We start from the raw sequence: 24,688 nt of genomic DNA, 5'->3' as shown, positions 1-24,688 counted from the left end.
CCCTAGCCCTCACCCTCCGATCCAACAGGTCCCAGACGTGCTCAATGGGATTGAGATCCGGGCTCTTCGCTGGCCATGGCAGAACACTGATATTCCTGTCTTGCAGGAACGAGCAGTATGGCTGGTGGAATTGTCATGCTGGAGGGTCATGTCAGGATGAGCCTGCAGGAAGGGTACCACATGAGGGAGGAGGATGTCTTCCCTGTAACGCACAGAGTTGAGATTGCCTGCAATGACCACAAGCTCAGTCCGATGATGCTGTGACACACCGGCCCAGACCATATGGACCCTCCACCTCCAAATCGATCCCGCTCCGGAGTACAGGCCTCGGTGTAACGCTTATTCCTTCAACGATGAATGCGAATCCGACCATCACCACTGGTGTGAGAAAACCGCGACTCGTCAGTGAAGAGCACTTTTTGCCAGTCCTGTCTGGTCCAGAGATGGTGAGTTTGTGCCCATAGGCGACGTAGTTGCCGGTGATGTCTGGTGAGGAGCTGCCTTACAACAAGCCCTCAGTCCAGCCTCTCTCAGCCTATTGCAGACAGTCTGCGCACTGATGGAGGGATTGTGTGTTCCTGGTGTAACTCAGGCAGTTGTTGTTGCCATCCTGTACCTGTCCAGCAGGTGTGATGTTTGGATGTACCGATCCTGTGCAGGTGTTACACGTGGTCTGCTACTGCGAGGATGAACAGCTGTCCATCCTGCGAGGATGAACAGCTGTCCATCCTGTGTCCCTGTAGTGCTGTCTTAGGAGTCTCACAGTATGGACATTGCCATTTATTGCCCTGGCCACATCTGCATGCCTCCTTGCAGCATGTTCACGCAGAGGAGCAGGGACCCTGGGCATCTTTCTTTTGGTGTTTTTCCAGAGTCAGTAGAAAGGCCTCTTTAGTGTCCTAAGTTTTCACAACTGTGACCTTAAATGGCTACCGTCTGTAAGCTGTTAGTGTCTTAACGACCGTTCCACAGGTGCATGTTCAGTAATTCAAATCAAATCAAAGTGTATTTGTCACGTGCGCCGAATACAACAGGTGAAGGTAGACCTTACAGTGAAATGTTTACTTACAGGCTCTAACCAATAGTGTGGAAAAAGGTATATGTGTGTGTTTGTGTGTGTGTAGGTAAGTAAAGAAATAAAACAACAGTAAAAAGACATGAAAATAACAGTAACAAGACTATACAGACACTGGTTTGTCAGGCTTATTGAGGTAGTATGTACATGTAGGTATGGTTAAAGTGACTATGCATATATGATGAACAGAGAGTAGCAGTAGTGTAAAAAGAGGGGTTGGCGGGTGGTGGGACACAACGCAGATAGCCCGGTAAGCCAATGTGCGGGAGCACTGGTTGGTTGGGCCAATTGAGGTAGTATGTACATGAATGTATAGTTAAATTGACTATGCATATATGATAAACAGAGAGTAGGGGGGGGCACACAATGCAAATAGTCCGGGAGCCTTATGGCTTGGAGGTAAAAACTGTTGAGGAGCCTTTTTGTCCTAGACTTGGCACTCCGGTACTGCTTGCCATGCGGTAGTAGAGAGAACAGTCTATGACTGGGGTGGCTGGGGTATTTGACAATTGTTAGGGCCTTCCTCTGACACCGCCTGGTGTAGAGGTCCTGGATGGCAGGCAGCTTTGCCCCAGTGATGTACTGGGCCGTACGCACTACCCTCTGAAGTACCTTGCGGTCGGAGGCCGAGCAATTGCCGTACCAGGTAGTAATGCTACCGGTCAGGATGCGCTCGATGTTGCAACTGTAGAACCTTTTGAGGATCTCAGGACTTATGCCAAATCTTTGTAGTTTCCTGAGGGGAAATAGGCTTTGTCGTGCCCTCTTCATGACTGTCTTGATGGGATTGGACCATTATAGTTTGTTGTTGATGTAGACACCAAGGAACTTGAAGCTCTCAACCTGCTCCACTACAGCCCAGTCGATGAGAATGGGGGCGTGCTCGGTGCTCCTTTTCCTGTAGTCCACAATCATCTCCTTAGCCTTGGTTACGTTGAGGGACAGGTTGTTATTCTGGCACCACCCGGCCAGGTCTCTGACCTCCTCCCTATAGGCTGTCTCGTCGTTGTCGGTGATCAGGCCTACCACTGTCGTGTCGTCTGCAAACTTAATGTTAATGATGGTGTTGGAGTCGTGCCTGGCCATGCAGTCGGGGTTGAACAGGTAGTACAGGAGGGGACTGAGCACGCACCCCTGGGGAGCTCCAGTGTTGAGGATCAGCGTGGCAGATATGTTGCTACCTAACCTATCCTTACCACCTGACTACCCGTCAGGAAGTCCAGGATCCAGTTGCAGAGGGAGGTGTTTAGTCCCAAGTTCCTTAGCTTAGTGATGAGCTTTGAGGGTACTATGGTGTTGAACGCTGAGCTGTAGTTAATGAATAGCATTCTCACATAGGTGTTCCTTTTGTCCAGGTGGGAAAGGGCAGTGTGGAGTGCAATAGAGTTTGCATCATCTGTGGATCTGTTTGGGCGGTATGCAAATTGGAGTGAGTCTAGGGTTTTTGGGATAATGGTATTGATGTGAGCCATTACCAGCCTTTCAAAGCACTTCATGGCTACGGACATGAGTGCTACGGGTCTGTAGTCATTTAGGCAGGTTGCCTTTGTGTCTTTGGGCACAGGGACTATGGTGGTCTGCTTGAAACATGTTGGTATTACAGACTCAAATCAGGGACATGTTGAAAATGTCAGTGAAGACCTGCCAGTTTGTCAGCACATGCCCGGAGCACACGTCCTCGTAATCCGTCTGGCCCCACAGCCTTGTGTATGTTGACCTGTTTAAAGGTCTTACTCACGTCGGCTATGGAGAGCCTCAGTGTTGCTTGCCTTGAAGCGAGCATAGAAGTGATTTAGCTCGTCTGGTAAGCTCGTGTTACTGGGCAGCTCGCAGCTGTGCTTCCCTTTGTAGTCTGTAATAGTTTGCAAGCCCTGCCACATCCGACGAGCGTGAGAGCTGGTGTAGTATGATTCAATCTTAGCCCTGTATTGACGCTTTGCCTGTTTGATGGTTCGTCGCAGGGCATAGCGGGATTTCTTGTAAGCGTCCGGGTTAGAGTCCCACACCTTGAAACGGCAGCTCTACCCTTTAGCTCAGTGCGAATGTTGCCTGTAATCCATGGCTTCTGGTTGGGGTATGTACGTACAGTCACTGTGCGGACGACGTCCTCGATGCACTTATTGATAAAGCCAGTGACTGATGTGGTGTATTCCTCAATGTCATCGGAAGAATCCCGGAAAATGTTCCAGTCTGTGATAGCAAAACAGTCCTATAGTTTAGCATCTTCATTGAACAAGCAGAGAAGATTTTCATCAAGGATCTCTGTACTTTGCTTGGTTCATCTTTCCCTCAATCCTGACTAGTCTCACAGTCCCTGCTCCTGAAAAAAAATCTCCGTAGCATGATGCTGCCACCACCATGCTTCACCGTAGGGATGGTGCCAGGTTTCCTCCAGACGTGACACTTGGCATTCAGGCCAAACAGTTCAATCTTGGTTTCATCAGACCAGAGAATCTTGTTTCTCATAGTCAGAGTCCTTTAGGTAAACTCCAAGCGGGTTGTCTTTCATGCTTTTTGCTGAGGAGTGGCTTCTGTCTGGCCACTCTACCATAAAGGCCTGATTGGTGGAGTGCTGCTGAGATAGTTGTCCTTCAGGAAGGCTCTCATCTCCACAGAGGACCTCCAGACCTGTTTTTGCTTTGTCATTATTGCGTATTGTGAATATTTAATACATGTTAGAATAAGGCTGTAACGTAACAGAATGTGGAACAAGTCAATGGGTCTGAATACTTTCCGAAGGCACTGTATATGTGAGAGATATCAGAAAGATCTAGGAAACATATTTGACCCCTTATTTTTTGTCACTAAAACAGTCTATTAATAATTCCATATATATTTTTTTGACTGGTACCGGGGGACCTTCAGACAAGTCTTGTGAGCGTCCTAGAGCAAAGCAAGAGTCTCACCTTTACACAGAGGGGTCATACTAGTGTGTAGCCCAAACTGTTGGCACACCACACACAGAAGTTGGCAGATCGGCTGCAGCGACTTCAGACGAGTCCCAAGACACTTGTGGGGTTGTAGAGCAAAACGTGTTCGTGAGAGTCATCTTTCCATAGAGGGGTCATAATAGTTTGTAGACCAAACCGTTCGGACGCTACAGACGATATTTGGGATGTCTCATGATCTGACAAACACTGCTCTTTCAAAGGTGGATGCACAAAAGCTGATATCTCTAGTTTAAACTGACAGACTTATGGGGATTTTTATTATGCTAATTAGATTTCTGCAGCCTTTGGAGTTAATGTATTTATTCAGGTTCACATTGTGGACCGAACTGAGGTCACTGTACCGAACAGTTGGGGAACGAATACGTGTACCGTTACATACATAAGCATTTCGCTACACTCGCAATAACATCTGCTAACCATGTATGTGGCCAATAAAATTTGATTTGACATTCCTAATAAAGATGTACCGTTACACCCCTAATAAAAGGTGTATAGGGTTGCAGGCTTACCTGTCCAGCTCAGACTCCAGCTGACAGTATGCAGCATAGGCCACAATGTTCTCCTGTCCACAGCGTTCTGTAGTCACCCCGCTGACGTAGAGGACAAAATCAGCCCCTTCCACCCCCTTCCCGTCCGGAGCTCCTGCCGAGCCACACGACCTCCCGGTCTCGCTGCACACCTTGCATTGCTGGAAATCCGATACACAGAATACCATTTTTATTTCATTTTAGTTATTTAACCTTTATTTAAACAGGAAAGTCAGATTGTGACCCAGGTCTCCTTTACAGGTGAGCCCTGAATCTACAAGTAAGACTTGAAATACCTTGCATTACTGAAAATCACATGGACATAATAATAACATTGTCAAAGTACAGTACCATCATCAGCCAACCTTTCTATAGGCCTACCAATTGAGCATATTTTTTAAAATACATGTTTAATTGATAGGGATAGGTGGAATAAGCAGGGAGAGAGCGGGAAGACCGTGTGAAGACCGGTGTGTCCGGAATTGGATCCCACGCAGGCATGTGGATCGCATGTGCGTCGATGGCGGTTTCTTATCATTCCATTGAACCTTGGTTAGTCTCATTGAGATAATGTCTTTTGAAGAAAGACCTGTTCAACATAGCAGCAGAACGCAATAATAGCAAGTCAGGTGAGAAGATATCCTGTAGAGGAAACCTAGTTGAGCATGTAAGCATAGGTTAACTATTCATTTCTTCAGGCCAAGTCAAATAAAACTGTATTTAAAGTGATTAAATGTACTGTATGTCTAAAAGAACAATGTCACTGGTTAAAAAGGCCATGCTTAAAAGGTGAGTAACAAGCAAGAGGTCGTCCTTTGTGCTCAGTTGGAAGAGAATGGCCCTTGTAACGCCAGGGTAGTGGGTTCGATTCCCGGGACCACCCATACATAAAATGTAAGCACATGACTAAGTCGCTTTGGATAAAAGTGACTACTAAAATAAATACAGTGGCAATAAAAAGTATATGAACCCTTCAGAAATACTTGGATTTACGCATAAATTGGTCATAAAATTACATTTGATCATCTAAGATACAACAGACAAACCCAGTCTGCTTAAACTAATAACACACAAATTCATGTATTTTTCTTGTCTATATTGAATACATCATTTAAACATTCACAGTGTAGGTTGGAAAAAGTATGTGAACCCAAAGGCTAATGACCACTCCAAAAGCTAAATTGGAGTCAGGTAACCGGGAGTACAATCATTGAGACAAGATTGGAGATGTTGGCTAGAGCTGCCCTGCTCTATAAAAATAAGTAAAAAAAGATGAAGAATTGTTGACTTGCATAAAGCTGGAAAGGGTTACAAAAGTATCCCTAAAAGCCTGGATGTTCATCAGTCCACGGTAAGACAAATGGTCTATAAATGAAGAAAGTTCAACACTGTTGCAACTCTCTCTAGGAGTGGCCGTCCTGCAAAGATGACTGCAAGAGCACAACGCAGAACGCTCAATAAGGTAAATAATAATCTTACAGTGTCAGCTAAAGACAAAGAAATCTCTGGATCATGCTAACATCTCTGTTGACGAATCTACTATATTCAGCAAAAAAATAAATGTTCCTTTTTCAAGACCCTGTCTTTCAAAGATAAGTTATTTGGATTTTTACAAATGAACAGATCTTCAATGTAAAGGGGTTAGACACTGTTTCACATGCTTGTTCAATGAATCATAAACAATTAATGAACATGCACCTGTGAAACGGTCGTTACGACACTAACAGCTTACAGACTGTAGGCAATTAAAGGCCACAGTTATGAAAACTTAGGACACTAAAAAGGCCTTTCTACAGACTTTGAAAAACACCAAAAGAAAGATGCCCAGGGTCCCTGCTCATCTGTGTGAACGTGCCTTGGGCATGCTGCAAGGAGGCATGAGGACTGCAGATGTATGTGGCCAGGGCAATAAAATGCAATGTCCGTACTGTGACACGCCTAAGACAGCGCTACAGGGTGACAGGACAGACAGCTGATCGCCCTCGCCGTAGCAGACCATGTGTTACAACACCTGCACAGGATCGGTACATCCGAACAGCACACCTGCGGATGGCAGGTACAGGATGGCAACAACAACTGCCCGAGTTACACCAGGAACACACAATCCCTCCATCAGTGCTCAGACTGTCCGCAATAGGCTGAGAGAGGCTGGACTGAGGGCTTGTAGGCCTGTTGTAAGGCAGGTCCTCACCAGACATCACCTGCAACAACGTCACCTATGGGCACAAAGCCACCATAACTGGACCAGACAGGACTGGCAAAAAGTGCTCTTCAATGACGAGTCACGGTTTTGTCTCAGCAGGGGTGATGGTTGGATTCGTGTTTATCGTCGAAGGAATGAGCGTTACACAGAGATCTCTACTCTGGAGCAGGATTGATTTGGAGGTGGAGGGTCACAGCATCATTGGACTGAGCTTGTTGTCATTGCAGGCAATCTCAACGCAGTGTGTTACAGGGAAGACATCCTCTTCCCTCATGTGGTACTCTTCCTGCAGGCACATCCTGACATGACCCTCCAGCATGAAAATGCCACCAGCCACACTGCTCGTTCTGTGTGTGATTTCCTGCAAGACAGGATGTCAGTGTTCTGCCATGGCCAGCAAAGAGCCCGGATCTCAATCCCATTGAGCACCTGGGACCTGTTGGATCAGAGGGTGAGGGCTAGGGCCATTCCCCCCAGAAATGTCTGGAAACTTGCAGGTGCTTTGGTGGAAGAGTGGGGTAACTTCTCACAGCAAGAACTGGCAAATCTTGTGCAGTCCATGAGGAGATTCACTGTAGTACTTAATGAAGCTGGCAGCCACACCAGATACTGACTGTTACTTTTGATTTTGACCTCTTTGTTCAGGGCCACATTATTCCATTTATGTTAGTCACATGTCTGTGGAACTTGTTCAGTTTGTCTGAGTTGTTGAATCTTGTCATGTTCATACAAATATTTACACATGTTAAGTTTGCTGAAAATAAACACAGTTGACAGTGAGAAGATGTTTCTTTTTTTGCTGAGTTTATATAAAAAACACTAAGCAAGAATCGTGTTCATGGGAGGACACCATGGACGAAGTCCATGAACGAAGCCACTGCCGCCCAAAGAAAACATTGCTGCACATCTGAAGTTCGCAAAAGTGCACCTGGATGTTCCACAGCGCTACTGACAAAGTATTCTGTGGACAGATTAAACTAAAGTTGAGTTGTTTCGAAGGAACACACAACACTGTGTGTGGAGAAAAAAAAAGGCACAGCACACCAACATCAAAACTTCATCCCAACTGTAAAGTATGGTGAAGGGAGCATCATGGTTTTGGGGCTGCTTTGCTGCCTCAGGGCCTGGACAGCTTGCTATCATCAACGGAAAAATTAATTCCCTAGTTTATCAAGACATTTAGCAGGAGAATGTAAGGCTATCTGTCCGCCAATTGAAGCTCAACAGAAGTTGGGTGATGCAACAGGACAATGACCCAAAACACAGAAATAAATCAACAGAATGGCTTCAACAGAAGAAAATACGCCTTGAGTCCTGACCTCAACCCGATTGAGATGCTGCGGCATTTATGCAGAAGTCCAGGTAATTCCAAAGGGTTCACATACTTTTTCTTGCTATTGTATATTATATGAGTTAAGACAAAAGCTCCTGGAGAGCGGTTTAAATAAATGCGTGCCTCAAATGACCCTTGACTCGGAAGGGCTAATCATGTTTGAGGCTGTCAGGTCAGTGAGTACGCACTCCGACCTAAGGCGTATCATAATCCATATTTTGCTGAACTGGCGTAGGATGCATTAGCTAATCCCATAACTCCAGAATGGTCCAGGGGTGCCCTGGTGGACAACATATGAGTTATTTTTTAAATGTATTTTTTATTAACCCACCCACCCTCTTCGGGGAAGACAAATATTTGTTGGTACAGCTTTTTTGCAACATATACATCAATTGTACATATCACACTTTACATATACTGTACATTTGACATACTTTTACATACAGCAATCATATTACAATAATACATTCCCGAATATGAGCTCTTTATTCCTACCCCTCAGCCACTCTCAGCCCATCCCACCTATCACCGTAGACCTCCCTCATTTGGTTTCCATGTGCCATATATTTTTCAATTATGCTGTTAAGTTCTACATTAATTTGGAACCTTTTTAAAATCACAGTATCCACAGAATGCGAGCTAAAGATGAAAAAAATGTCTGAGTATTATTATTATATTATTGATTGACTGACTATGGCTTTCCAAATCACCCAACACTGTTATTTTTAAGGTTCATTTTAAGTGAATGTTTAAGTGAATATATTTTAGAAACACAAAAGAACTGTCAATCTCCCTCGGCCTGGGGCTCCATGCAAGATCTCACCTCGTGGAGTTGCAATGATCATGAGAACGGTGAGGAATCTACCCAGAACTACACGGGAGGATCTTGTCAATGATCTCAAGGCAGCTGGGACCATAGTCACCAAGAAAATAATTGGTAACACACTACGCCACATATGTCAGAGTCAAGGCCCGCGGGCCACATCCGGCCCGCAAGAAGGTTTTTTACGGCCCCTGGGATGATCTTGATTTATTATTAGAACCGGCCCGCAGCAAGCCGGCAGCCCGCAGATCTTTTACACGCACCAATACTACATTTCCCACAATGCAAAGGTGACGCACCGAGCAGTAGGCTGCTTCATTTCAATATTTATTGGCACAGCAGTCGTCAGCATCACAGTAAAATTAACTTTCAGATACCCATCAAAAATGGCAAAACGGAAGGTGGATACTGAGAACCGGGGTTTCAAACAAGGTGGGAGTCGGAGTATATGTTCACGAAGGTAGCTGGAAAACCTGTGTGTCTTCTGTGTGGAGAAAGTGTGGCGGTACTGAAAGAGTATAATCTGAGACGACATTATGAAACGAAACACGCGGACAAAAACAAGAATATGGACATGGAACAAAGGCTACAAAAGGCAGAGGAATTAAAACGAGGCCTCAAATCTCGACAGGCTCTGTTCAAAAAGCCAAATCACAAGGCCAGGCTGCTGTCAAGGCCAGTTTTATTTTGGCAGAAGAGATCGCTAAATCAGCCCGGCCATTTACGGAGGGGGATTTCATCAAAAACTGCATGATTAAAGTTTGTGACGAAGTTTGCCCAGAAAAAGGCAACTCTTTTTAAATGTGAGTCTGAGCAGAAACACCATTGCCGAGAGAGTAGACCAGTTGTCCATCAATCTAAAAGAGCAGCTTGTGAAAAAGGGAAAAGATTTTATTGCATATTCCTTGGCTGTGGATGAGAGCACCGACATTTCTGACATTGCCCAGTTGTCAATTTTCATCCGCGGAGTGGACTCCAACCTAAGCGTGACAGAGGAGTTTTTGGCTTTACGTCCTATGCATGGCACAACTACGGGGCATGATTTGTATGAAGAGGTGTCAAGATGTGTAAATGAGATGGAGCTGCCTTGGGAAAAACTCGTGGGTTTGACAACCGACGGAGCACCTGCGATGTGTGGACACAGGAGCGGACTGGTGGCGAAGATACGGGAAAAGATGCAAGAGGAAAACGCGACAGGTGAGCTGACAGCTTATCATTGTATCATACACCAGGAAGCGTTGTGCGGTAAAGCCTTGAAAATGGAGCATGTAATGAGCATCATCACGCGCACAGTTAACTTTATCAGAGCCAAAGGTTTGAATCACCGCCAGTTCAAGGCATTTCTGACGGAGTTAGAAACGGAGCATGGTGATTTGCCTTATCACACAGAGGTGCGATGGCTAAGCCAGGGAAAGGTGCTTCAAAGATGTTTCGAGCTTCGTGAGGAGATTTGTCTGTTCTTGGACAGCAAAGGGAAAGACACAACACAACTCCGAGACGAAATGTTTCTGTGTGAAATGGCTTTTCTGTGTGACATTACGAGTCATCTGAATGCAATAAACTTGCAGCTGCAGGGTCGGGATCGTGTCATCTCTGATATGTACAGTACAGTGAAGGCATTTAAAACCAAACTGACTCTGTGGGAGACGCAGATGCGGAAAGAAAATTTGAGCCACTTTCCCAGCTGCCAGACCATGAAAGAGAAGCTCTCTACCAGTGCGTTCCCGAGCACACAGTTGGCTGATAAAATAGGTATGCTTGCCGCTGACTTTCGACGCCGATTTGCTGACTTTGAAGCACAAAAAGCAGGTTGGAACTGCTCGGTAACCCATTTGCTGTTGACGTGGAAAGCTCACCACCAAACCTCCAAATGGAGTTGATTGACCTCCAATGCAATGATGCACTGAGGGCAAAATATGCGGCAGTGGGTGCTGCGGAGTTCGCCCGTTTCCTCCCGGCACAATGCCCCAGCTGCGCATCCAGGCTGCTCAAACGTTGTCTATGTTTGGCAGCACATACCTGTGTGAACAACTGTTTTCTTTGATGAACCTGAACAAAACATCACACAGAAGTCGACTTACTGCTGAACACCTCCACTCAATTCTGAGGATTTCTTCAGCTCAGAGCCTTACCCCGAACATTGATGAACTTGTGGAAAAGATGGGACACCACCAAGTATCACCCTCAACCTCAAACAAGTGAACATTACTGTGCAATCACATATTTAGAGTTTTTACTCAGTTCAAGTTTAAAAGTTAAAATTTAATATTTGTTTTCACTGCATGTTACTTCTCCTTAAACAAAGTGTTGTTTTTGATTAATAGATTTTTGCACTTTATTTTTTTGTATTTCAATCCAATTATATTTTAAAAATATTTCAGTTGAGTGGATGATAGAAAATTGCTATTATTGTTTTTTCTTTGAAGTAAATTTAGCCCACTTTTGCTAAAATAGAAAATATAGTCTACTGATGGTGCCTTGAATACCGGTTTCTTTCATTTAATGTTCATGTTATGGGGATATTTATATAAAGGAAATTTGTCTTTTGTGTCTGTTGAAAATTAAAGATTACTGACAGAGCCATAAGAAAATATTGCTTTATTTATCTGATCATATTGTAATATATTTGTTAGGTTTTCAGTAGGTTCAATTAGGTTCACTAGACTATATGCGTCATTTAAAAATTTTTCAATGAACATTCGAACAGTCCGGCCCTCGTCTTGTAGCTGATTTTTTTATTTGGCCCTCCGTCCATTTGACTTTGACACCCCTGCACTACGCTGTGAAGAACTGAAATCCTGCAGCGCCTGCAAGGTCCCCCTGCGCAATAAAGCACATATACATGCCTGTCTGAAGTTTGCCAATGAACATCTGAATGATTCAAAGGACAACTGGGTGAAAGTATTGTGGTCAGATAAGACCAAAATGGAGGTCTTTGGCATCAACTCAACTCGCCGTGTTTGGAGAAGGAGGAATGCTGCCTATGACCCCAAGAACACCATCAAACATCGAGGTGGAAACATTATGCTTTGGGTGTTTTTCTGCTAAGGGGACAGGACAACTTCACCGCATCAAAGGGACGATAGACGGGGCCATGTACCGTCAAGTCTTGGGTGAGAACCTCCTTCCCTCCTTGGCTCAAGAAGAAGCACATTAAGGTCCTGGAGTGGCCTAGCCAGTCTCCAGACCTTAATCCCATAGAAAATCTGTGGAGGGAGCTGAAGGTTCGAGTTGCCAAACGTCAGCCTCGAAACCTTAATGACTTGGAGAAGATCTGCAAAGAGCAGAGGGACAAAATCCCTCCTGCGATGTGTGCAAACCTGGTGGCCAACTACAAGAAAAGTCTGACCTCTGATTGCCAACAAGGGTTTTGCCACCAAGTACTGAGTCATGTTTTGCAGAGGGGTCAAAAACGTATTTCCCTCATTAAAATGCAAATAAATTTTTGACATGCGTTTTTCTGGATTTTGTTGTTGTTGTTCTGTCTCTCACTGTTCAAATAAACCTACCACTAAAATTATAGACTGATCATTTCTTTGTCAGTGGGCAAACATACAAAATCAGCAGGGATCAAATACTTTCCCCCCCTCACTGTGTATGTATGTGTGTGTGTGTGTACAGTGGGGCAAAAAAGTATTTAGTCAGCCACCAATTGTGCAAGTTCTCCCACTTAAAAAGATGAGAGGCCTGTAATTTTCATCATAGGTACACTTCAACTATGAATGACAAAATGAGGGAAAAGAAATCCATAAAATCACATTGTAGGATTGTTAATTATGGTGGAAAATAAGTATTTGTTCAATAACAAAAGTTTATCTCAATACTTTGTTATATACCCTTTGTTGGCAATGACAGAGGTCAAACGTTTTCTGTAAGTCTTCACAAGGTTTTCACACACTGTTGCTGGTATTTTGGCCCATTCCTCCATGCAGATCTCCTCTAGAGCAGTGATGTTTTGGGGCTGTTGCTGGGCAACACGGACTTTCAACTCCCTCCAAAGATTTTCTATGGGGTTGAGATCTGGAGACTTTGAAATGCTTCTTACGAAGCCACTACTTCGTTGCCCGGGCGGTGTGTTTGGGATCATTGTCATGCTGAAAGACCTAGCCATGTTTCATCTTCAATGCCCTTGCTGATGGAAGGAGGTTTTCACTCAAAATCTCATGATACATGGCCCCATTCATTCTTTCCTTTACACGGATCAGTCGTCCTGGTCCCTTTGCAGAAAAACAACCCTAAAGCATGATGTTTCCACCCCCATGCTTCACAGTAGGTATGGTGTTATTTGGATGCAACTCAGCATTCTTTGTCCTCCAAACACGACGAGTTGAGTTTTTACCAAAAAGTTATATTTTGGTTTCATCTGACCATATGACATTCTCCCAATCTTCTTCTGGATCATCCAAATGCTTTCTAGCAAACTTCAGACGGGCCTGGACATGTACTGGCTTAAGCAGGGGGACACGTCTGGCACTGCAGGATGAGTCCCTGGCAGCGTAGTGTGTTACTGATGGTAGGCTTTGTTACTTTGGTCCCAGCTCTCTGCAGGTCATTCACTAGGTCCCCCCGTGTGGTTCTGGGATCATTCTGACCCCACGGGTGAGATCTTGCATGGAGCCCCAGATCGAGGGAGATTATCAGTGGTCTTGTATGTCTTCCATTTCCTAATAATTGCTCCCACAGTTGATTTCTTCAAACCAAGCTGCTCACCTATTGCAGATTCAGTCTTCCCAGCCTGGTGCAGGTCTACAATTTTGTTTCTGGTGTCCTTTGACAGCTCTTTGCTCTTGGCCATAGTGGAGTTTGGAGTGTGACTGTTTGAGGTTGTGGACAGGTGTCTTTTATACTGATAACAAGTTCAAACAGGTGCCATTAATACAGGTAACGAGTGGAGGACAGAGGAGCCTCTTAAAGATGAAGTTACAGGTCTGTGAGAGCCAGAAATCTTGCTTGTTTGTAGGTGACCAAATACTTATTTTCCACCATAATTTGCAAATAAATTCATAAAAAATCCTACAATGTGATTTTCTGGATTTTTTTTCTTCTCATTTTGTCTGTCATGGTTGAAGTCTATGATGAAAATTACAGGCATTTCTCTTCATTTTAAGTGGGAGAACTTGCACAATTGGTGGATGACTAAATACTTTTTTGCCCCACTGTATGTCTGTATGTATAGCATTCTGATAGTGTCAAGAATTTTGTATAATAATACATTGAAAAATGAAGTGTGGTTTTTTTGTATCAGTTCATATACCATGTGCCATGGAATCGGTACATCAAAAATCTCTTCCCATTTATTTTGGAATGAATGTGTGACATATCCTTTGTTCAAAAATTGCTGAGCCTTTCTTAATAATCTACTGGAGAACCACGTTTAAGTATAACTTATGTATGAGTGATGCTTTTAGTGAGAGGTTTAATGTTTTCATATTTAAATCATTTTAACCCCCAAACTCATATTCATTATATAAATAGGCACGTAACATTTTTTTCTGCTTGAATTTTTTCTGGCTTAGCGTTCCAAATAAAGTGATTTGTTTTGCTCATATTATTTAAAAACAAATCGTCTGGAGTAGGCAGTACCATTAGTAAAAGGGTCAACTGTGATAGGACCAAAGAGTTAATGAATGTGATTATTCCATTAATAGATAAGTATTTACCTCTCCATGGTTGCAGAATCGTATCTATTTCTTTTTCAAACTGGTTGTGTTAAGTTAATGTATATTTTTTTCAGACATGAAAACCAAGTATGTCTACTTTACCATCCTTCCATGTTATTGGTAAACTACAAGGCAGTGTAAACATTATGTATTTTAAACGATCCAATACATAACATGGTACTCTTGTCATAATTGGGTCTTAGTCCTGAAAGGCTAGAAAAGTGATCAAGATCTTCAATGAGACCATGCAGGGATCCTGATTGTGGTCTTATGAAAAAACGAGTCATCGGCATAAATTAATTAACATTTTTGTTTTTAACTCCCGGAATTCTAACCCTTTGATGTTCTTGTTGGATCTGACTCTCAATAGCTAACATTTCGATGGCCATAATAAATAGATATGGAGACACACGACCGCCCTGTTTTCCTCCTCTTAACAGCTCAATACTTTCTGAGAAGTAACCATTATTTACTATTTTACACCTGGGGTTGCTGTACATAACTTTAACCCATTGTACGAGATTCACCGAAATTAAAGTAGTCCAGGCATTTATATATAAATTCTAGTCGTACTTTATCAAACGCCTTTTCAAAATCTGCTATGAAGACCATGCCTGGCATCTTTGATGTTTCACAATGTTCAATTGTTTCAAGTAATTGTCGTATATTATCTCCAATATATTGTCCATGTAAAAAACCTGTCTGATCAGGATGAACAATATCTGGTAAAAACCTTTTTTATTTTATGTGCGTATGAGTTGTCCATTTTCATCAATAATAATTCACCACCAGAAATCACAAGGTAATAACGGCAAACAATAACAGTAACCAACACTGACTAAATAGGTTGGTTGATAGACTAATTATTAGTAATACCTACTCTATCAACCAACCTACCTGGTCACTACACCTCAGTGGCGTAGACAGACCTGCAGATGATGCTCAGGAACAATGACGGGTCCACACTTTGTGATGTCTGCACATGATCCCTGGCAGTAGCGGTGAGGGTCATCTTTCTTCCTCAGATACTGATTGGTCACACATTGTCTGAACAGGAACAGACAATTTTATAATGCAAGAGAAAGATACTGACCCTCTGATCGAGCCTTGTTTAAGGTCTATTCAATAAAATAGATTATCTTGAACATCTTAAAATGCTACACACCCCAATTGAATTACAAACGTGAAAATATAGTATTTTCTTCTTGAGATTAGAACATGTTATTGGACTGTGTTGGAGGGTGATGGGAGGTGAGCTCTCTACCTGCTGAGTAGTATAGGCCCTGATTTCCGGCGAACCTGAAAAACCTTCTGTAAATAATCAATTGCTTGTGGAAAAAGTTTATCCTGTAGAAAACAAAAAGGGAGTACCTATGATACCAGCAGCCAGCTAGGATACACAAAACATAATATTAGCCTGGTGCAACAAAACTTCAAACTTAAAGGTAAGATTATCATGTAGATGTGATAAACATGACACACATATATACACACACACACAGTTGAAGTCGGAAGTTTACATACACTTAGGTTGGAGTCATTAAAATGTGTTTTTCAACCACACCACAAATTTATTTTTAACAAATGATGAAGTTTTGGCAAGTTGGTTAAGACATCTACTTTGTGCATGACACAAGTAATTTTTCCAACAATTGTTAATAACAGACAGATTATTTCACTTATAATTCACTGTATCACAATTCCAGTGGGTCAGAAGATTACATACACTATGTTGACTGTGCCTTTAAACAGCTTGGAAAATTCCAGAAAATTGTCATGGCTTTAGAAGCTTCCGATAGGCTAATTGACAGTCAATTGGAGGTGTACCTGTGGATGTATTTCAAGGCCTACCTTCAAACTAAGTGCCTCTTTGCTTGACATCATGGGAAAATCAAACGAAATCAGCCAAGACCTCAGAAAAAATAATTGTAGACCTCCACAAGTCTGGTTCATCCTTGGGAGCAATTTCCAAACGCCTGAAGGTACCACGTTCATCTGTACAAACAATAGTACGTAAGTATAAACACCATGGGACCACGCAGCCTTCATACCGCTCCGGAAGGAGGCGCACTTTGCTTCCTAGAGATTAATGTAATTTGGTGCAAAAAGTGCAAATCAATCCCAGAACAGCAGCAAAGGACCTTGTGAAGATGCTGGAGGAAACAGGTACAAAAGTATCTATATCCACAGTAAAACGAGTCCTATATCGACATAACCTGAAAGGCCATTCAGCAAGGAAGAAGCCACTGCTCCAAAACCGCCATTAAGAAAAGCCATACTACGGTTTGCAACTGCACATGGGAACAAAGATACTTTTTGGAGAAATGTCCTCTGGTCTGATGAAACAAAAATAGAACTGTTTGGCCATAATGACCATTGTTATGGAGGAAAAAGGGGGAGGCTTGCAAGCCGAAGAACACCATCCCAACTGTGAAGCATGGGGGTGGCAGCATCATGTTGTGGGGATGCTTTGCTGCAGGAGGGACTGGTGCACTTCACAACATAGATGACGGCATGAGGGAGGAAAATGATGTGGATATATTGAAGTAACATCTCAAGACATCAGTCAGGAAGTTAAAGCTTGGTTGCAAATGGGTCTTTCAAATGGACAATGACCCCAAGCATACTTCCAAAGTTGTGGAAAAATGGCTTAAGGACAACAAAGTCAAGGTATCGGAGAGGACATCACAAAGCCCTGACCTCAATCCCATAGAAGATTTGTGGGCAGAACTGAAAAAGCGTGTACGAACAAGGAGGCCTACAAACCTGACTCAGTTACACCAGCTCTGTCAGGAGGAATGGGCCAAAATTCACCCAACTTATTGTGGGAAGCTTGTGGAAGGCTACCCAAAACGTTTGACCCAAGTTAAACATTTAAAGGCAATGCTACCAAATAAAATTGAGTGTATTTAAACTTTTGACCCACTGGGAATGTGACGAAATAAATAAAACCTGAAATAAATCATTTCACATTCTTAAAATAAAGTGATTATCCTAACTGACCTAAGACAGGGAATTTTTACTAGGACTTAATGTCTTAATTGTGAAAAACTGAGTTGAAATGCTTTTGGCTAAGGTGTATGTAAACTTCCGACTTAAACTACACACACACACCTGCATGTCAACAGGAAAGAGCTCTGACTTCATTCACACCAACATACCTTCACAAGTCTTCTTTTATCTGAGGTTAACCTTTGGAAGAAGACATAACATGTATACAATAACATTGAGATCAGCTTACGGTAAGGCCAGGAACACACTTATAAACTCTGAGAATAGTAGGACAGAAATAAACTTACTTGTCCACACTTGAATCATAAATTATTTGTATCTTTAATTGTTGATCAGAGCTTCTTTTGGTTAATCTTTCCGACTTCAGATATACTTTATGGACAACCTACAAGAAGAAGCATTGTTGAAAGCAAAATAGCTACTGTATTATCATCAGTGGTGTAAAGTACTAAAGTAAAAAATACAAGTCGTTTTTGGGGGTATCTGTACTCGTACTCGTTACATTTTGAATGCTTAGCAGGACAGGAAAATTGCTTAATTCACACACTTATCAAGAGAACATCCCTGGTCGTCCTTACTGCCCCTCATCTGGCAAACTCACCAAACACATGCTTTGTTTGTAAATGATGTCGGAGTGTTGGAGCATGCCCCTCGCTATCAGTAAATAAAATAAAAACTTTTTCTTAAATGATGCCGCCTGGTTTGTTTTATAAGGAATTTGAAATGTATACTTTTACTTTTAATACTAAATTATATTTAAAACCAAATACTTTTACTCAAGTAGCATTTTACAGGTTGACATTCACTTTTACTTCAGTAATTTTCAGTAATTACTTCAGTAATTTTTTCTCAAGGTTTAGTATCTACTTTTATGACAATTGGGTACTGATTATCATGTAGAAACACCTTGAGATGAGTGAACCACATGATTAGCATCGTTTTTTTCATGTAAAGAATACATTTAAGTGCATGCATTAAATGAAACGTTTAATAATTTGAGAGGAAATAGCTAAAATGTTAAGATAATCGACACGGAACGCCCCTATTGACATTGCTCGAGCGCCCTCCTTGGTTAATTGATTCCTTACGACAAAATAGCGATAAACGACACTTACCTCCGACAGAGATGGGACTTGATGTTTACACGTATGACAATGCACAAACAAAAATAGAAGTGAGAAGGTGAAAATACGTCTCAGTGACCCAAACAGCTTCCAAAAGCGTCTCAGCTCCGTCGCCATCATATGTCCAGCGACAGTCGTGCTTCAAATCCTGTTTCATTCATCGCTATCTACATAATCACAACTCACATAGATAACTATGCCGCTCCACCACTATGTTATTGATAGGTATGTATCTTATTACTCCTCATTAGGACGGTGAAACCCACTTTACTCGTGTGTTACTTGCTAGCTTTAGCCTTTAGTTTAGCCAAAGATCACTGTTCTATCTGTGACCCTGCTTACATCGCCACTTCCGGGTCGTCAGATTTTTCTGAAAAAAAGCTTCACAACAAAAGTCTTCTATCTGAGCAATACAAGGGCTGCATGCTAAACGGTAAACAATATTTCTAACCACACCGGTAATGTATCCAAGAATGTCCATGTCATGTGTAAAAATGGAACAAAAATGTCCACGAAATTGTATATATTTTATTAACTTTTCATTGACATATTACATAGTGTGGACATTCAGTGCACTGAGTCAGACAGACATAATAGAAATTAGGATGTGAATTTTATTTAATTTTATTCCACAGTAGCCTATAGTGACAGACATGCCATATGACATTTTAATTTTAAATGGACGGTAGGGGCTTCTTCATTTGTTTTGAGTATTTTTTGGTGTTTTATTGGGATCCCCATTGCAAAAGCAGCAGCTACTCTTCCTGGGGTCCACACAAAACATGAAACATGACATATTACAGAACATGACAACAGACAACAGCTCAAGGACAGAACCACATACTACATGGGGGTGCTTCTTGCAGGAGGGCAGTCACAGAGCAGATGCAGTGGGATGTTTGTTCTGTCCACAACACCAAGAGTGTGTTCATGGAATTGAATAGGAAAACAATCAGATTAGACAAAACATTGTGAAAAAACAGGGGTGTAGCTCAAATGGCACCAGATTCCCTATATTGCACTACTTTTGACTAGAGCCCTATGGGGCAGTAGTCCTAGTGTCACAACAGCTAGGGACCCTGATCAAAAGTAGTACACTATAGGAAATAGGGTAACATTTGGGATGCAGTCATGGACACTTTTCCAAATGTAGCCTAAGAATGTCAGACGTACTAAAACATCAGTGCATGTTTACCTGAGCCATAACATCAATCCATTCAGAGCCACTGTAGACGAACAGCATGCGAGTATCTCTCCTCAGGACCATAACATTTTCAGATCTTAACTTCGACATCTCGCTCTCACCATTCACAATGTAAATCTATTGTTCAATTAATAAAAAGGTTAAAAAATGTATTCAATGGAAGGTTCAAAGAGGTTAAAAAATGGATCAAATGATTAAATGATTAAGATGTTTGATATCACCCAAACATCATGATGTTATTCAAGCATAGAACGATTCTTATTATACACTTACAGATACTGCCTTATCAGCATTATATCTTTCTGTGCCAGGGATTGGCATGAAGGAATTTGCTGAAGAACAATTACAAAAGGCAGAAGGTCCTTTATGGCCTTTCTCCCCTCTGTGTCCTTGAATAACATATACTAGAAGAAAACACAAGAACGGTTTTTAATAAAATCAATAGCTGTTTGTATAATATATCGTAATACATCATTTATACTCAGAATAATGTATATATAGTGCCGTGTAAAGTATTTGCCCCATTTCTAATTTTCTCTGCTTTTGCATATTTTTTATACTGAATGTTATCAGATCTTTAACCAAAATATAATATTAGATAAAGGGAACCTGAGTAAACAAATAGCTCAACAATTACATACTTATTTCATTTATTTCATAAACAAAGTTATGCAACACCCAATGCCCCTGTGTGAAAAAGTTATTGCCCCCTTACTCCCAGTAACTGGGACCCATGTCATCCAAAAAGTTATACTTTTAAATAATATGTCCATAGAACATTCTTCCAAAAGTCTTGATGACAAACTTGAGTCAACTTTTTGGACAACATGGGTCCAAACACTGCATTCCACAGTAAGAACCTCATACCAACGGTCAAGCATAATGGTGGTAGTGTGATGGTTTGAGGATGCTTTGCTGCCTCAGGACCTGGACGACTTGCCTTAATAGAAGGAACCATGAATTCTGCTCTGTATCAGAGAATTCTACAGGAGAATGTCAGGTCATCCGTCTGTGAGCTTAAACTGAGGTGCAGCTGGGTCATGCAGCAAGACAATGATCTAAAATACACAATCAAGTCTACATGAAAAAGGCTAAAAAGCAGCAAATTTGGCATTTTGGAATGGTTAAAGTCCCGACCTAATCTCAATTGAGATGTTGTGGCAGGACTTGAAACTAACAGTTGATGCTTGAAAACCCACAAATGTCGCTGAGTTAAAGCAGTTCTACATGCAATAGGGGCCAAAATTCCTCCACAGCGATGTGAGAGACTGATCAACAACTACAGGAAGCATTTGGTGACACAACTAGTTATTGAGTGTAAGGGGGAAATTGCTTTTTCACATAGGGGAATTGGGTGTTGCATAACTTTTCTAATTAAATATATAAAATAAGTATATATTTTGGGTAATTTTAAACTCAGGTTCCCTTTATCTAATATTAGGTTTTGGTTGAAGATCTGATAACATTCAGTATAAAAAAATATGCAAAAATAGAGAAAATCAGAAAGGGGGCAAATGCTTTTCACGGCACTGTAGGCCTACATAATAATGTATTGATATACACTGAGTATACCAAACATTTGGAACACCTTCCTAATATTGAGTTGCAGTCTCTGTCACGGGAAAGAACAGGTGTTCTTAATGTTTTGTACATTCAGCATACATACGATACATGATATCAATAATATACTTAACCTTCCCCTGGAGCACCAGTTTTTCCTGTTGTGCCCTGTTTGCCCACAACTCCATGATATCCAGTTAACCCATGCGGTCCACGATGACCTTTTATTCCCTAAATACAATATGGAGTAGTGCAGAACAACATCAAAGGAAGTTTGTTTAGTCTAACCTTTTGAAAATGAAAGATAGTTCATCATTATTTCAAAATGAATTATTTTCAGAAAAAGCTGTAGGCTACAGAGACAGCAGAGACAGCAGAGACACTTTACCATTGTCCCTCTATGCCCGGGACTTCCCCTAGGTCCATCCAGTCCTCGTAATCCAGTGTATGCTTTTAGTCCTCGGTCACCCTAAACCATTAAGCATACAACTATATCATCAAAAACGTAACCATTAAAATTGAAATATTTTGGCCACAAAATGCTTCTTCAATTAGACATTTTCAATGATTGCTGTTCATTGGCATTTCTCCAAATCCAGGTTTGCTGGCTAAGGAGTTTGTTTCAGCATCTTTAGCCTTTAATGTAAGATAATGCTGGCTATTCATTCACCTTCTGTCCATGGAGACCAGGTTTTCCAGTGGAACCCTGTTAAATAACACACAAGTTGAGGGTTGAGTAAAAGTACATGTGATGTTCCAATTGGGATTGAAACTTGATTGACAACTTACCTTTCCACCTTTTTGTCCCGGGTCACCTTTCAGTCCCTTCTCGCCCTGTTTATATCATAAACATCACATTTTCACATGTAATTTTAGTTTACTTGGTGCTAGACATACACTATTATTATGTTAAGTATATGATTTGTGAAACTATGAATTATTAAAGCAGTAAAAGCTTACTTTTGAACCAGTGCGTCCTTGAGGACCCTGTAAAAACACAAATGTACATTTGTTGTAAAAGCAGCGTGAAATATACCGGTAGAACACAGCATTAGTTATTATGTGGATAATTTACCTCATGTGTTCCAGGTCTGCCAATGTCACCGAATAAACCACGCCAGCCTCTATCCCCCTTCTCTCCCTAGCGATGAGTAAAGACAGACTAAAACTTATTTTGGATGTAGCACTCTCTATACCTATCCATTATTCAAACTACAGCTTATATACCAGAAAGGGAGCCCAATTGCATTTGAGATTGTGTCACTGACCTTTTGGCCTATGAGTCCTATCACACCAGGGGAACCATGGGTTCCCTCTTCTCCCTTTTGACCGCGTCGACCCTGCAAGACAATGTCCAGTCACATAACTGTCCCACTACTGAGTGTGTCTTTCTGATGCGTTCCAGTGTCATTATAAAAAGTCTCATATAAATCCTATGTATAATTTTTTATTATAATGTATATATTCATACCATCTGACCCTTTGGTCCTTTGCAGCCCTTTAAAGAGAAACCGTGAAAATTAACTGCATAAATAATAACTTAATAAAAATGATAATTATTATTATCAGTTACAGTATATAGAAATCAAGCGAGTACTACCTTTTCACCCTTTGGTCCCCTGAGATATTCCGTTATATCAACCTGAAACAACAGTCAACAAGAACATATGACAGACATCTAACTTGCATCTTACACTGTAAACCAACATAGTCTGAATTGTTTATGTGCTGTTTGCTATGTCCATTACCAGTAGGGCAGATGTCCGTGTCGATGGAGGAAACGGAGGAGGAGGAGGAGGAGGAGACAGAAATGTTTTGCATTTCGGAACCAACCAGATATTCTTCTTACCTGAATAAGTGAATAAGGTGAGAAAAATAATCAAGTGAACAAGGTAAGCCCCTTTTTTTATTTTCTCTCTTTTAAAAAAAGTTATTAATCTCATAGTTCCTTATTTGTCTCAGTCCAGCATATTTTTATCGTCTTTTTATATTGAAAACACTACCAACAATCACTACAAACCTGATCGGAAGGATGGTGTAGCTTCTGTGACTATGACAGTACAGCCAATGATAAGATGGAGTATAAAAGCATATTGCTTTGGCATGTTACCTCAAGATCTGAAAGCAAACACTTGCCAGTTAGTTGCAAGTCAACTCGTCAATATGACTACTGTATATCATACGCTGTGGGGCAAAGCCCAACCTTAATAAGGCTAGTTTTCCTGATATCTAGCCTCCAATAACTTGTAGCATAGCCATTAGCCAGCTATTCAGAGCATCAACACAGGAGTACTGCCAAAGACTGCGAAACCCCCCTACATCATCAACATAGCCTAAGATTTATATCTTATAACTACTTTCAAATGTAAATATTTCCATACATTTAAAAAAATAACATCTACTGAATGTCTTACCTCACTGTAAGCTCTGTTCCCGCCGTAGCAATACTGTTGCTTCTCTGATAGTCCTGATTGCAGGGGCCAATACTGTAGTTGGATCTCAAATTGCAAGCTTGCACCATATATCCACTTATCTCAATAAGAATGGAAGTGCAACTCTGGCAGTAGTTGAGTAAAAATAATTAAATAATGAGTAATACTGTTGCAGTGCCAAAAAGATGCAGTTTTTTAGCCTTCAGTTCATCGGGTTAAATTCTCAGAATCTCAAAATGTGTCAGGTTGATGCATTTGCTACATGGCTGATATGGTGGAACAATTGTAATTTATGATTTTTTATTTACTTTTTCTTTAAAAAAACGACATCTATTATAGTAGATTCCTGCATCTGCATCATCTGCATATGCAATCTGCAGTTCCTACATCCATTTTGACTGTTAAATTAAATATATATAGACATTGATTCTTGAAGAATAGAACTTATACATGTCTTGTGAGTTTAGTTCATCTGTCATACCCCATCAGAACCCAAAATACAAGCTTATTTTACTCCAATGTTTGTAAACAATGTCAACATAAACATACAATGTATAGCTTCAAAACATGGTTAAAACTATAATTTTGATCTCATATATGGTCAGTCCTTGCATCCATACTGTAGTTCCTGTTTATGAATTTGAGAGTGGTAACAGCTATTAACCCCAAAAAGTGGTGGGGTTTGTTATTATTTGAATTGAGGATTGCCCCTTTAACCTGGGTATTGGTCCGTCTGTGTTCAGACAGAGTGCAGCTGATATTTGGCTCAAAGCCCAGCAGGCTG

The 24,688-nt window shown here is 41.5% G+C and overlaps 2 protein-coding genes across 2 annotated transcripts in view; both read right to left on the bottom strand.

The window, feature by feature from the left end:
- LOC115129602 (leishmanolysin-like (metallopeptidase M8 family)) overlaps nucleotides 1–19,058 on the bottom strand; it is a 31,319-nt gene extending 12,261 nt beyond the window's left edge. Inside the window, exons 1-6 of the mRNA XM_029660148.2 lie at nucleotides 18,700–19,058; nucleotides 17,872–17,969; nucleotides 17,734–17,764; nucleotides 15,837–15,919; nucleotides 15,502–15,619; nucleotides 4,536–4,714 (exon numbers count right to left, since the gene is read on the bottom strand). Of these exons, the coding sequence (XP_029516008.2) occupies nucleotides 4,536–4,714; nucleotides 15,502–15,619; nucleotides 15,837–15,919; nucleotides 17,734–17,764; nucleotides 17,872–17,969; nucleotides 18,700–18,828 (638 nt within the window). The 5' untranslated portion in view covers nucleotides 18,829–19,058. The remainder of the gene's footprint in view (nucleotides 1–4,535; nucleotides 4,715–15,501; nucleotides 15,620–15,836; nucleotides 15,920–17,733; nucleotides 17,765–17,871; nucleotides 17,970–18,699) is intronic.
- Nucleotides 19,059–19,262: 204 nt separating this feature from the next.
- Nucleotides 19,263–23,586, bottom strand: LOC115131226 (acetylcholinesterase collagenic tail peptide-like). The gene is made up of 14 exons (XM_029662810.2): nucleotides 23,493–23,586; nucleotides 23,221–23,321; nucleotides 23,073–23,114; nucleotides 22,944–22,970; nucleotides 22,741–22,812; nucleotides 22,548–22,613; nucleotides 22,433–22,459; nucleotides 22,262–22,306; nucleotides 22,143–22,178; nucleotides 21,861–21,941; nucleotides 21,607–21,703; nucleotides 20,186–20,316; nucleotides 19,904–20,029; nucleotides 19,263–19,612 (listed from the first exon to the last, which is right to left on the bottom strand). The coding sequence occupies exons 1-14, from the start codon at nucleotides 23,575–23,577 to the stop codon at nucleotides 19,583–19,585; spliced, it is 966 nt and encodes a 321-aa protein (XP_029518670.2). The 5' UTR covers nucleotides 23,578–23,586; the 3' UTR covers nucleotides 19,263–19,582.
- Between the last annotated feature and the right edge of the window lie 1,102 nt (nucleotides 23,587–24,688).

The sequence above is a fragment of the Oncorhynchus nerka genome, linkage group LG1 (assembly GCF_034236695.1).
Source record: "Oncorhynchus nerka isolate Pitt River linkage group LG1, Oner_Uvic_2.0, whole genome shotgun sequence".
Classification (NCBI taxonomy): Eukaryota; Metazoa; Chordata; class Actinopteri; order Salmoniformes; family Salmonidae; genus Oncorhynchus; species Oncorhynchus nerka.
The sequence above is the reverse complement of the archived record's forward strand: the minus strand, read 5'-3'. Positions and strand labels throughout refer to the sequence as shown.

Bases quoted from the DNA above. Each gene is read 5' to 3' on its own strand.
- LOC115131226 (XM_029662810.2), bottom strand. From the start codon at position 23,577: ATGCCAAAGCAATATGCTTTTATACTCCATCTTATCATTGGCTGTACT. The intron at 22,614-22,740 runs GTCAGTGACACA...ACTCATCGCTAG, and splicing joins TAGGACTCATAGGCCAAAAG to GGAGAGAAGGGGGATAGAGG. The intron at 20,317-21,606 runs GTTAAGTATATT...GTTTTCTTCTAG, and splicing joins AACTGGTGCTCCAGGGGAAG to TATATGTTATTCAAGGACAC.